Genomic DNA, 13,841 nt, shown 5'->3' with positions numbered 1-13,841 from the left:
AGTTCAGGTCAGAAGATCTACAGACAGTCCAGAGATCACAATCCATTCTCAAACCTTGAATGTCGAATGTGTGAAATTGGCCTTAAAATATTAAAGGGAAATAAAAATAAGTGGTAAAAGTATCTATGCACATATTTTCAAAATGTCTTATAATATGACTTTACCAGTATAAAATGAGATCGGTTTCAAGCATTATTAATTTTAGAGAATATGCAGCTTCTCATCACAATAGTAATTGTACATGGGGGCACTTAAATTTATTTTAAGGTTCAAAGCCTTAAAACATAATATCTACCTATATATCCAATTAAACATAATTGACGTGGTCAATGGCTGTGTCAAATGAAACTAATTACACTAATAATTATAATTATAGTCAGTGGAAGAATGTATTATTTAAAGTAGAATGGAAGTCTTATGTTAGAAGAGAACGGAAGGTTCTTCATTAAAAAAAATGTTGTGTAGGTCGGCTCATTTGCAATTCATATAATATAAATATAAGTATTTATAGTGTTCGTATCTGAATAGGATACAATTAGAAGAATTAAATACCTCAATCTTCATTAAACGCTCAAGAAATCTGTCATATCTAGCAAACACCAGTTGAGAGCGAAAATCCCAAGGTTTAAATTCATTACTGTCTCGGTAAAATGATCCAAGATTGTTCCTGTGACTTTGAAATGAATGCAAGAAGGTCCTAAGGACATTCACTGCAATTTGTACATGCTCTAGTGCTTCCTCTGTTTCCTCTTTGAAAAGATCTTCCGGTGAAAGATACAATTTTGCCTAGAATTTAATAAGTAACAATAAGACTTTATGATAGACAATGAACAAAAATAGTGAAGAAGAATAATACTACAATGAATCGGATTATACACACAATTAAAAAAAAAAAAAAAGATCAGCTACATGGAAACTGATCAAAACATTAATTTTTTTTCCCCCAGAACCGAGAACTTTTATGAACAATTATTAATTCATCCATTGTATACAGTACATGTTAAATCTATACTGTAATTATATGTTGTATGCACCTGGTTACATAGAATTTTATGGATAATCTGCAATAAAAGTGATTTATTCCCCCATATAAGCTACATTTCAGTTCTTCCATAGAGCTACCATTAAGCTTTGAGAACGGCTCAATGGAAGATTAGACAATCCACTTGAGTGCTGCTTCCTTTGGCATTGTTCTAAGTACGAAGGTCTGAAGTCTACCTTCTGGAGGCATCATATCCATGCATAATGGATTTTCGCCTACATTATATTTACCTATAGTACCTTGTATTTTTTCCTACTGTAACTACCTATTTCTAACAATGTATAATAACTTTATGTCTGTGTGATACTATTCTCCAAATTAATTTGTAGATTCAACTAAGGACAAAGTACTACCTGGTCCAGTGCCATGAGCTGTGAGTGCGCTGTGGCGACAGCTCTTGTAATTTTGATTCTTAAAGAAACACGCCAGCTAAAACAAATACACTGAGCTATGCCTAATGTAGTGCCTGAGGTTGCATTAAGTAGAACATACAGAATACATTTTAACTATAATATTAGGTTAAGTTAGGGACATAATGACCATTGTTCTGTCTCCGACAATTAATTCATAATCTTCGATTGTCTATCTGATAATATTACTAGTGAATATCCAGAATATTCAGTTTCTTCCATAGATTTAATGTTTTCATTGTTTCTGGCTCCATCTAGTGTTATTGTGTGTTTACTTCTGAATCTTTTCCCTCTGTTCACAATGTATTCTGGGAAGGTTGCAAGGCACCCTGGTAAGTTTTGCAAAGGATCATGGTTAGTCCAGTCCCATTTTCCCTCCAGTTCTCCATTTTCTCTCAGCCTGCATCCTGGAAGCATCTCATTCCTCTCCTCCCCTTGTGTCAGCATCGCTGGTATGTAAACATGCTTCCTGTATCTAATTTCTGTCTCAGATCAGCCTGCTCAGTTAGCTTCCCCCTCCTCAGCTAGTAGTGCAGATGTTGATTTTTAATGTATTATGTATGATATGTATCCCTGATGTACTCTGTATTGACTCAGTGTATGTATACGTTTTATTTGTAGTTTCACAGCATAAATATACCACCAAGTTCAATAAAATACAGATTCAACCTACATTCTCCTTAATGGACCCCGGTATAGCGGTTTAGCTGCCTGTATAAGCTACATGAAGTCTGCTTCAATTAGTGAGGACAGAACAGTGAAACAGCGGCTCTCCAGCTAGTGGGAATACAGAGAAAAGAGCCTTCCATCTTGCAGGACCACAATGAAACAGCGGCTCTTCAGCTAGTGGGAATACAGAGAGAAGAGCCTTCCATCTTGCAGGACCACATTGAAACAGCGGCTATCCAGCTAGTGGGAGCTCAGAGATAGAAGAGTTTTCCATCCTGCAGAGGCCAGTTACACAGCACCATTCAGCTAGTGCAATTCAGGGAAAAGACAGCCCTTCATCCAGCTTGCAGGAACTAGTGAAACTGCAGAAATCCATCTAGTGAGATTCAAGTCACTGGCTACACAGAGACTAATACAGCTACAGCAATCTCTGCACAGCCAAACATCCTCCAAGACACCATGTCCCACAAATCACACAGGACAAAATCTGCTACATCTGTCTCCTCAAAGACTGTATCCATCATCAGCGCGGTCGCCATTGCCCGCGCAAATACTCAAGCCGCCAAAATGCGAGCAAGGTATGCTGAAGAAGAGATGCAACTTAAGATAGAGAAAGCACAGATAGATAATGAGAAGGCGCCGGTAAATGCCGCCTTAGAGAGCCTAGCTGTGAAAACAGGCTGCTGCAGTACTAGCCGAGGCAGAATCACTAGAAGCCGCACACAACCCTGAGCTGCATAGCCATAGCAGTACGTCAAGTCTGAAGTTGCCGCTGAAAGATTCGCCACAATGCACATCTCAATATGTTAATGAACTTCCTGATCCAAACTATAACCGAGAACACAACACGTCCAGTGAAGCGAGTGAGAGTCATCATGAGGTTTAGCTCCAGGAAAATGTGGAACAAAACAATTCTGCTAATGACTACCTTGCCCCTCACCAGGTAACCAACGTGAATCGCCTTGCTGACATACCGCACATCAGAACGAAGCAATATGACACCGGCTGGCGCCACCCTGAGGATACTAAAAGGTATGAACGCACCTCACATCACTATCAGGGTGATCCATCACCAGTATACTCTGCTGACAACCGGTTCACAATAGAATTTGCTAAGTTCTTCACACGACTTGGTCTGGTTGCCAAGGGACTCATGAAATTCACTGACCAAGCTGAGGGTTACAGAGCTTGGAAAGCTTCCTTCCAAAATGTCACTAGAGACTTGGGGCTACAACACAGGGAAGAGATAGACCTCTTAGTCAAATACCTAGGAGAAGAGTCAGTCAAACACGCAGTAAGGATCAGAGACATTAACATAAATCACCCTCAAGTCGGCCTCAAAGAGATCTGGAAGAGGCTGGATGATTGTTACGGCTCAGCAGAGGTGATAGAGAGAGCCTTGTTCAAAAGAATCGATGATTTTCCTAAAATATCTAACAAAGGTCTCCCAAAACTTAGGCCTGTTTCACACTTACGTTTTTCCTGTGCGTTGGCAGCCGCTAAAATGGCGGATAACGGATCCGTGGGCGATGAAACACCAACGGAAGCCACCGGACCGTTGGTGCGCCAGGATCCGCCGATCTCGGAATTTTAAAGGAACCGCGGCTGAAAAGAAAAAATGATTACCGGCGATGTAGCGGTAGCGGGCATAGGAGGCGAGATCTCGGGCGATGTCGCGGTGAGTGGAGGCGAGATCACGGGCGATGTCGCGGTGAATGGAGGTGACATCACGGGCGATGTCGCGGTGAGTGGAGGCGACATCACGGGCGATGTCGCGGTGAGTGGAGGCATCATCACGGGCGATGTCGCGGTGAGTGGAGGCGAGATCACGGGCGATGTCGCGGTGAGTGGAGGCGAGATCACGGGCGATGAGGCGAGATCACGGGCGATGTCGTGGTGAGTGGAGGAGAGAGAGAGAGAGGATTTAGGGTTAAACATGTTGGAAAAGAGGAAAATAAGGATCCGGACAACAAAAAAAATGTTGCATTGTCTGTTCGGTGATCTCAGCAGACGCCAAAATTTTGGCGGATCCGCAGAAATACGGATGCAACGGACGATCCTCAGTCACAATCCGCCAATAATGAAAGTCAATGGGGAAAAAAACGGATCCGCCAAGATAAATGGCGGATCCGTTTTTTTTGCAAATCGGCGGATTTTGACTGATGGTGACAAGCGGATGTGTGAAACAGGCCTTAGAGAGCTCGATGACCTGCTAAAGGAGGTCCTAGTTGCCAAATGTGAAGGTGACCTACAAGGATTTGCATTCCTTGACACAGCCAAAGGTGTTAACCCTATAGTCCAAAAGTTGCCCTAAAATCTACAGGAGAGGTGGCTCACACGTGGTTCCATGTACAAATACAAACACAGTGTTCCATTCCCTCCCTTCTCCTTTTTTGTAGAATTTATACACGAACAAGCAACAATCAGAAATGATCCCAGCTTTGATTTTGCAATGTCATATGCCACACCGTCACCAGCTGCAAATCCACGCAGAACATCTGTGGCAGTGCACAAGACTTATGTTTCTTCTCCAAGTTACAATTACAGGTCTGCTGGCCACTCTCAATCAGAGACAAAGGTACAGGACCCTGACAAGCAGTACCCGCTCCATCAGAAGCCTCATCCTCTCCTGAAATGCAGAGCCTTCAGAGGAAAATCTATGCCAGATCGCAGAAGCTTCCTGAAAGAGAACGGTATCTGCTACAAGTGCTGCTCATCCACAACTCACCTCGCCAAGGATTGTAAGGTCAGTGTAAAATGCACAGAATGTGGCACCACAGATCATAACACTGCCCTACACCCTGGCCCAGCTACATGGAGTGCACAAAACACGCCAGCTGACAGTGAGCATGGCGGGGAGGAAAGGAGCACTGATGCAGCTATGCCAGAGATCACTTCACAATGTACTGAAGTCTGTAAAGGGACAATAGACAGTAGGTCCTTTTCGAAAATATGCCTCTTCAGAGTGTACCCAAAGGGTCATAGAGACAAAGCTGTAAGACTGTATGCTATCTTGGATGATCAAAGTAATCGATCCCTGGCTAGATGAACATTCTTTGACCTATTTAACATCAAAGGACCAAGCACTCCTTACTCATTAAAGACATGTGCAGGTACTGTGACAACAGCAGGCAGGAAAGCCTCTGACTACCAAATTGAGTCCTTAGACGGACAATTCTGCCTACCACTACCTACAATCATCGAGTGTAATCAGATCCCAGACAACAGATCTGAAATCCCTACACCACATGTGGCAATCCATCATGCTCACTTAAGACGCATAGCACACCTTATACCGGATCTCGACCATCATGCACAGATATTACTGCTGTTGGGAAGAGATATCCTACAGGTTCATAAAGTGAGAAGTCACATAAATGGACTCCACAATGCTTCCTATGCCCAAAGGCTAGACCTAGGATGGGTCATAATAAGAAACGTATGCTTGGGACATATGCATGCCCCATCTTCTGTGACAAGTATGCTAACAAATATATTGGAGAAAGGACGCCCATCTCTGTTTCAACCTTGCAACAACGAGTTCCATGTCAAGGAACTACCACACAGCACCCAACTACCCAATTATTTAATAGAGTTTACTCATGACAGTGTGGTGTCAGGCAGCTATGAGGAACAGTTGGGGTGCACAGTCTTCCAGAGAACTAAGCAAGACAACCAAGTAGCAATGTCGGTAGAGGACAAGTTGTTCTTAGAGGTAATGGACAAGGGACTCATAAAAGATGAGACCAACAGGTGGGTCGCACCTCTCCCTTTCAGAACCCACAGACCACATCTCCAAACAGCAGAAATCAGGCATTAAAATGTTTCTCCTCTCTTAAACATAATCTACAAAAGAAACCAGAGACAAAAGAAACCAGAGATGAAAGATCACTTTTTCTCATTCATGTCAAAGATTTTTGAGAACTGCCATGCAGAGATAGCTCCTACTCTCAAAGACTCTGAAGAATGCTGGTTCCTACCTATGTTTGGAGTATACCACCCTAAGAAACTGGGCCAGATTAAAGTGGTGTTTGACTCCAGTGCTAAGTTTGATGTTGCCTCCCTGAATGATGTTCTACTGACAGGACCAGACCTCAATACCAAACTACTGGGAGTACTTATGCGCTTCCGTAAGGATTCCATTGCCTTCATCGCTGACCTACAGAAAATGTTCCATTGTTTCCTTGTGAGAGAGAGAGACAGGAACTTCCTAAGATTCTTCTGGTACAGAGACAATGACCCTACACAACGACCCTACTAAAGAGGTCACAGAGTATCGCATGAGAGTGCACATCTTTGGCAATAATCCTTCTCCTGCAGTCACCATTTATGGACTCAAAAGGTCAGCTCAAGAAGGAGAAACAGAATACGGATCAGACGTCAGACAATTCATAGAAAAGGACTTTTATGTCGATGACTGTCTGAAAGCCATGCCTTCAACTGAGACTGCCATCAGTCTTCTCAGGAGAGCTCAAGAGATGCTTGCTTGCTCTAACCTCAGGCTTCACAAAATAGCCTCAAACAGCCAAGAACTCATGAAAGCATTCCCTTCACAAGAGTTGTGTACCGGTCTCAGAGACCTGGACCTGGGGTCAGACCCCACACCAATGCAACGCAGCATCGGACTTCTCTGGAATCTACAGTCAGACACTTTTACCTTTCAGGTCAGCCAGGAAGAAAGGCCTTTCAGGCGCAGAGGTGTCCTGTCTACCATCAACAGCCTGTACGATCCGTTTGGTTTTGCAGCTCCTGTTACTATACAAGGCAAAGCCATACTAAGAGACTTAACTAAAGAAACATCTGACTGGGATGTACCTCTACCACCTGATAAGAGAATCCAGTGGGAAGTATGGAAGAACTCTTTAGCAGCCCTCTCCAACCTGAATGTTCAAAGACCATACACCCCTGTGCCGTCTACAGAAATACAAAGCCAAAAACTGTATGTATTTGCAGATGCTTCTGTCAAAGAAATTGCTGCTGTTGCCTATCTCAAAACTGTAGACTCCAAATGTCAGAGCCACATTGGATTCGATATGGGGAAGGCCAAACTTGCTCCACAACCAAAGCACACTATACCAAGGTTAGAGCTTTGCAGTCTTAGCAGTTGAATTAGCAGAGTTCATCGCATCCGAGATGGATATCGACCTGACGCAAGCCAAGTTCTACTCAGACAGCAAAGTAGGCCTTGGATACATCCACAATGAAACTAGACGATTCTACGTTTATGTCAACAACAGAGTGCTACGAATTAGGAGATCAGTTCATCCAAAACAGTGGCATTACATCCCCACGGACCAAAATCCTGCAGATCACACAACTAGAGCAGTTGACGCAAGTCGACTAGGAAGCACAACATGGCTCTAAGGACCAAAACTATTGTACACTGAGGAATGTTTTCCAGACACCTTTTAACTAGTGAGAGAGGACTTAGATGCTGAAATCCACCCTCAGGTGTCTACACTTCATACAATGACTGCAGCTACTCTCCTCCCCCAGAAAACAGGACTATCCAGTGCCCCTCCAGGAGGATTCGACGCTAAGGACCTCTACAAGCGCCAATGGAGACAGGTACAAAGTCTTGCCAATACATTCTGGGACAGGTGGAGCTAACAGTATTTTTCTACCCTGCAGCCACAGACGAAGTGGCAATCTACCAGGCCTAATCTGAGGATTGGTGACCTCCGTCCTTGTGAAAGACTGTCAGGCCCATCGGAACCAGTGGCCACTTGGGCTAGTGACTGCAACATTCCCAACTAAAGATGGCAACGTCCCCAAAGTCGAACTGAGGATGGTCAAAGGGAATGAACTTAAGACATTCTCCAGACCAGTAACCGAGCTGGTCCTATTGTTGTCTTCGGAGAATAAGAATAGTGACATCCGTTTGATGCCAGACGGGGAGTGTTCTGTCTCCGACACTTAATTCATAATCTTCCATTGTCTATCTGATAATATTACTAGTGAATATTCAGTTTCTTCCATAGATTTAATGTTTTTATTGTTTCTGGCTCCATCTAGTGGCAAGAGTCATAACCACAGTGTTATTGTGTGTTTACTTCCTGAATCTTTTTCCCTCCGTTCACAATATATTCTGGGAAGGTTGCAAGGCACCCTGGTAAGTTTCGCAAAGGATCATGGTTAGTCCAGCCCCCATTTTCCCTCCAGTTCTCCATTTTCTCTCAGCCTGCATCCTGGAAACATCTCATTCCTCTCCTCCCCTTGTGTCAGCATCGCTCGTATGTAAACATGCTTCCTGTATCTAATTTCTGTCTCAGATCAGCCTGCTCAGTTAGTTTCCCCTCCTCAGCTAGTAGTGCAGATGTTGATTCTTAATGTGTTATGTATGATATGTATCCCTGATGTACCTTGTATTGACTCAGTGTATGTATATGTTTTATTTGTAGTTTCACCGCATCAATATACCACCACGTTCAATAAAATACAGATTCAATCTACAGTCTCCTTATTGGACCCTGGATTAGCGGTTTAGCTGCCTGTATAAGCTACATGAAGTCTGCTTCAATTAGTGAGGACAGAACAACCATCATACACATTAGATGGCTGTCGAGCAATGATGGTGTGGTCGATTGTTCGACCAGTAGCTAATTTGGCCGTTTCTCTTACACACGGCGCATTTGTTCAGCTGAGGGATCCTGTGTTTCTGTGGGAGAACCATCACCAGACATGTCTGGTGGTGGCTTACCTCTGGGATCAGCAGTCCAAAATCAGACACAACTGATTGATATTTACTCCTGGGCATCCCACACACAGACTGCTTGTCAAACACGTTGATATCAGCAAGTTTAGCCGACATTAGTCCAACGTATACTGTGTGGGCTTTAAGGTCATCACTATAGTTACACTGCAACCTAACCATCAGAAAAAAACTCAAACCTGCTTATGTCCCGGTTCCACCCCTGAGTGTGTCTGGGATGCAGTTACTGGCAGCGCAGCTGTCCAATCTGGTATAGGGGTGTGCCGAAGCTGTCAGTGTGTTGATTGACAGCTTGACTATCCAATCTGAGACTGTGAGGCGTCAGCTGTCTCCATGTGTTCATTATTCCAGTTAATTGCCATGCTTCTTAACCGAGATGTGTCTCAAAAAAACTCTGCCTGACATACATTCAGCATGTGAGGTTTGTCCTCTGTGCTCTCCTGTGCCTTGAGTTCTGTAAGCTTGATCTGTTGCCTGGCATTGGACTTCGTTCTGACCATCCACCTGTTTAACCTATTCAGCTCTGATCGGTTATCCTCCTAGTGCTTTGACCTTGGAACGATACCTGACTATGCTTTTGTGTCTTCCTTCTGTTAATGATGTACCCTCCTGGCTTCTGACCTAGGACTTCTTGACCACTCTGACTCACAGCTTGGCTGTGAGAAGTGACTAGCCTTACATCTTACATCTTCTTTTGTTGCATTTGCCTTTAAACTTATTGATGTAAAAAACAAAGTAAAAGAGCCCGATGTGTCAAAGCTTTCACACTAGAAATATTTCTTAAAATCTTTGAAAGGTATACAAATTAATTGCAACTTGGTGTTGCGCCTAATTTTCTGATTTTTTTTTCTGGCGCTTACACGCAAGTTTCTTCCAACTCTGGCAAAATGTAATGAGCTGGGACGTGACGACCGCTGCTAGTCAAATACACGACAAGCAGTGGTGTTCGCAAAGCCACAAGTCTTACTCCAGTAGGAGCTGAAGTAGAATTTGTGGTGAGGCCCACAAAGAGGTGTGTTCCATTTGCCCAATGGTCTTGATTCATGAAGAGGCTTAAACTTCTTCATGAATCAGGAGCGTCTGACTCCAGCACGCCCCTCATCAAGACCAGCGTAAAGAACACTGGTCATAATGAATCGGGCCCTAAATGTTATAGTGGAGATGATGGATCGCAATGTGAAACATCTAGCATTTCATTTTGGGCATTTTTAGAAGTTTCACTTGACTTTCATATTCAGGAAGATCTACAGGGTGGGCCATTTATATGGATACACCTAGATAAAATGGGAATGGTTAGTGACCTAGATCGGCGCGCTGAATTTGCAGAATGGCCAAAACAAAAATTGGAACAGGACCATCAGATTAGACAGTACAATATGTTCAACGACGAGGCAAACTTTTTTGGGTGAGACATTTATATGGATACACCTAAATAAAACGGGCATGGTGACAGTTTTCTTGCGTAGGGTGTCTTGCATTTAAATCTGCTACCATGATCCGAGTACTGTGTTCAGACATCAACACAATTTTTATCCACTCCCCACGTGTTAACCTCTCCGACATGTCAATGGCTGTAAACAAAGAGAAACTTGTAAATAAGTTATGAAAGAATAAAGTTATGTTAAAACCAAGCACACAATTGTAAAAGTCGGATCCAAAATGGCCAACTTCAAAATGGCCATCATGGTCACCACCCATCTTGAAAAGTTCCCCCCCCCATACACTAATGTGCCACAAACAGGAAGTTGATATCACCAACCATTCCCATTTTATTAAGGTGTATCCATATAAATGTCCCACCCTGTAGTTGAAGTGTAATCATTTTCCTTTTATTAGCAACCTAAAGTTTCTGGTTGCAGCTTGTCAGTGTGATAATGGTGGAAATTGGGTAAAATTAGGATTGTGCTTATCGGATATCAGCATGTCCAATCAATGTTCCCCCAGGGCAAAGCAGCTACTACTGTAGAAGTGTTCAGCCAACCGTTATTTAATCTGTATTTTCAGCTTTATACTAATGCACAGTGATGCAACTACATTGTACATAACTATCTCAGTATACATGCTCATTTCAGGATATTTCTGCGTGATTTAATCATTTATGCAGAGTTGTTATCTTGAAGAACCAGCCGGAGCTTTCAAAACATATTTTACAAGCTTCAAACTAAGATAATATAATGGTCTTTAGGCTGTGTGCACAAGTTGTGGATTCTGCTGCGTTTCCGCAGCGGTTTTGGCCCTGCGGAAACGCACAGTTCCGCAGACCAAGTACAGTACAATGAAACCCTATGGGTTTTCAAAAACGCTGTGCTCACGGTATGGTTTTTTCCGCGGTTTACAAACCGCAGCATGTCAATTGTTTGGGCGGTTTCACACCTTTAACATAGTAGAGATGTGAAACCGCAGGGCAAAACCGCAGACCAAACCACAGGTCACTTTACCTGCGGTTTTACCTGCGGTTCCGCGCGGAAAAACCCACAGGTGATTCTGCACCGTGTGCACATAGTCTTAGTGTGTAGTTTTCAGAACTTAAACCCTTCCTGACAGTTCTGTGTTTTATTTTTTTCCTCCCCTTCTTCCAAAGAGATAACTTTTTTTTTTTCGGTGGACATAGCAGTATGAAAGCTTGTTTACTGAGGAACAAGTTATAGTTCTGAATTACACCACGCATTTTACCATATAATGTACTGGAAAATGGAAAAAAGATCCAAATGAAATGGTGGAAAAAAAGGCAATTAAGCAATTATTTTTTCGAGTCTGTCTTTACAGTGCTCATTAGCCAGTAAAAATGATGTGGCAATATGACTTTCAGATTAGTACGATTATCGTGATGCCAAACTTGTATTATTTTTTTTGGTTAAAGTGGTGAAAAAAAAAATTTGGCTTGTGCCGTCATTTTCTTAATTTCCCATTGATGGACCAGTGTAAGGGCTTGTTTTTTTGTATGGTGAGCCGATTATTTTATTGATACCGTTTTAGGGTAAATACAAATGTTTTTGATCGTTTTATTGCATTTTCTAGAACGGTACGTCGAATGAAAAAAAGAGCAGTTTTACCATTTCATTTTATTCGTCTTTACAGTGCTTACCATAATGGGATAATTCATTTTATATTGTGTTAGATATGGGATTAGCACGACTATAAAAAGTCCAAATATGTATTTTTTTATTTCAATATTTTTTAATTTGGAAAAATGGGGAGGGAGGCAGATTTAAAACTTTTATAATAATGATTTTTCTTTACTTTTTAGTCCTCCCAAAGGACTTGAGTCTTAGGCTGAGTTCACACACAGCGTTTTTTTCGCGGATTTGCCAAAAAATCCACTTAAAAAAACGCTTAAAAGAAGCTTCCCATTCATTTTAATGCATTTTGCACTTTTTATGCATATTGATGTGTTTTTTTTCTGCGAAAAAAACGCTTCGCGGTAAAAAACGCAGCATGCTCATTAATTTCGTGGATTTTTCCACATTTCTGGCTATTTCTATGTGTCTGGGGCTGCGCGGAAAAAAAACGCATAAAAACCGCAAAAACGCGCTGAAAACAACGTGCGGTTTCTGGGAAGGAGTCCGGTTTTTATGCAGAAATTTTGTGCATACGTGTGCATATAGCCTTATTGTTCTATATATAACAATTCTACAGAATTGCAGTATATATTAAAAATAACAGTCTCATATGAAGCCCAGTCACAGGTTTTGGTTCATAGGAGAAAAAAAGATCAAAAAAAAAAAAAAGAAAAATTGCACGTCTGCTATTCCTCTTTGAATAACAATAGTCAGAGTGCAATGCAAGGTTTTCTCACATTGCACTCCTTAAAGCGCTAAGTAATAACTAATATATAGCATGCTGATAGGGGTTGCCTGTTCGTGAGAACTGCACTGATCTCTCAAAAAGCTCATCAGGCTGAAGTGCTGGGTTTCTGCTCGATCACACACAGGGCAGTTGGCGAGCTCAAAAGAAAGTCTGAGCGCCTATACACAAAGTATAGTACGAGGCGGTTCATGTGATCTTTATTGAGATACAACACCAATTTGTCCGCAATCCAGACAGAAGTTTACACTTCAGCATAGTTTTGAGTGATTGAGTGATTGTCTTCTAAAATACGCATACTTTTGTAATATATCCTAGGTGAACTGTTAACATGTGGTGTCATTGAACTTTGACACTACATCATCTGACTTGTTGGCGCTCATTTTTTTGAAATCCAGCGTCCTTTCGAACCTATTTATGTCTGTGATACCTGTATGTATTTTGTGGTATTTCCAGATGAAGGGGGCATGAGACCCCTGAAACGCGTAGAATAAAACCACTGCAATCATACAGCACTCTTCTGGAATTTGTCTAAAGCGGCAGCGCGGAATATAGCTACAAACTCCCTTTGGATCTATCAAGACAATAAGGATGAAATGCTGCCCTGTGTGCTGCGCTACTTTTCAGCTCAGTGCTCCACCAACTGGACATTGTGCCTTCTCTGGACTGCGAGCCCTAGCCCTGTAACCACAAATGGCCTCTGCTCTGCCAATCTTTTCCAGCAAGTAAGAACCCGAGAGCGCTGGCGTTAGAGAAGCCTCTGCATCATTCCGTGAAATAAGGCTTTTATTCATTCACTGCAATGAATCTGGTTCAAGTTGCTGAACTTCATCCTGAAAAAAAGTATCACCTAATTTTGGTAAAAAGTAAAAACATATTAAAAATATGATTTTCTCTGGAAACTGTTTCAACTTTCTGATTCTATATATGTATTTTACTGGCTTATTTAATATTTTACTTATATAGCACCATTATTTCCACAGCGCTTTACAGATATTTTGCACCATTAATTGCTCTGCACTTTACAGACATATTTTTTATTCCATTTTCTGCACATAATTGGAGAGGCAATCTTGCCTGAGCAGCTATTAACAGCATTAAGGCTAGTTTCACACTAGCGTTTGATCGCACAGCGCATCGTGCGCTATCGGGCGCACGCGCAATGTTCCCCTATCTTTAACATGGTGATTGCAGGGTCTTGCGA

At 42.2% G+C, this 13,841-nt stretch overlaps 1 protein-coding gene across 1 annotated transcript in view; it reads right to left on the bottom strand.

Moving 5' to 3' along the window:
- Positions 1-13,841, bottom strand: part of DNAH11 (dynein axonemal heavy chain 11) — a 395,178-nt gene that overhangs the window by 306,206 nt on the left and 75,131 nt on the right. The window contains exon 8 of the mRNA XM_073581471.1: positions 553-786. Coding sequence (XP_073437572.1) covers positions 553-786 — 234 coding nt within the window. The remainder of the gene's footprint in view (positions 1-552; positions 787-13,841) is intronic.

Source organism: Dendrobates tinctorius, unplaced genomic scaffold (genome assembly GCF_039654945.1).
Source record: "Dendrobates tinctorius isolate UK_male_01 unplaced genomic scaffold, ASM3965494v1 ptg000070l, whole genome shotgun sequence".
In the NCBI taxonomy this organism is placed as follows: domain Eukaryota; kingdom Metazoa; phylum Chordata; class Amphibia; order Anura; family Dendrobatidae; genus Dendrobates; species Dendrobates tinctorius.
The sequence above is the reverse complement of the archived record's forward strand: the minus strand, read 5'-3'. Positions and strand labels throughout refer to the sequence as shown.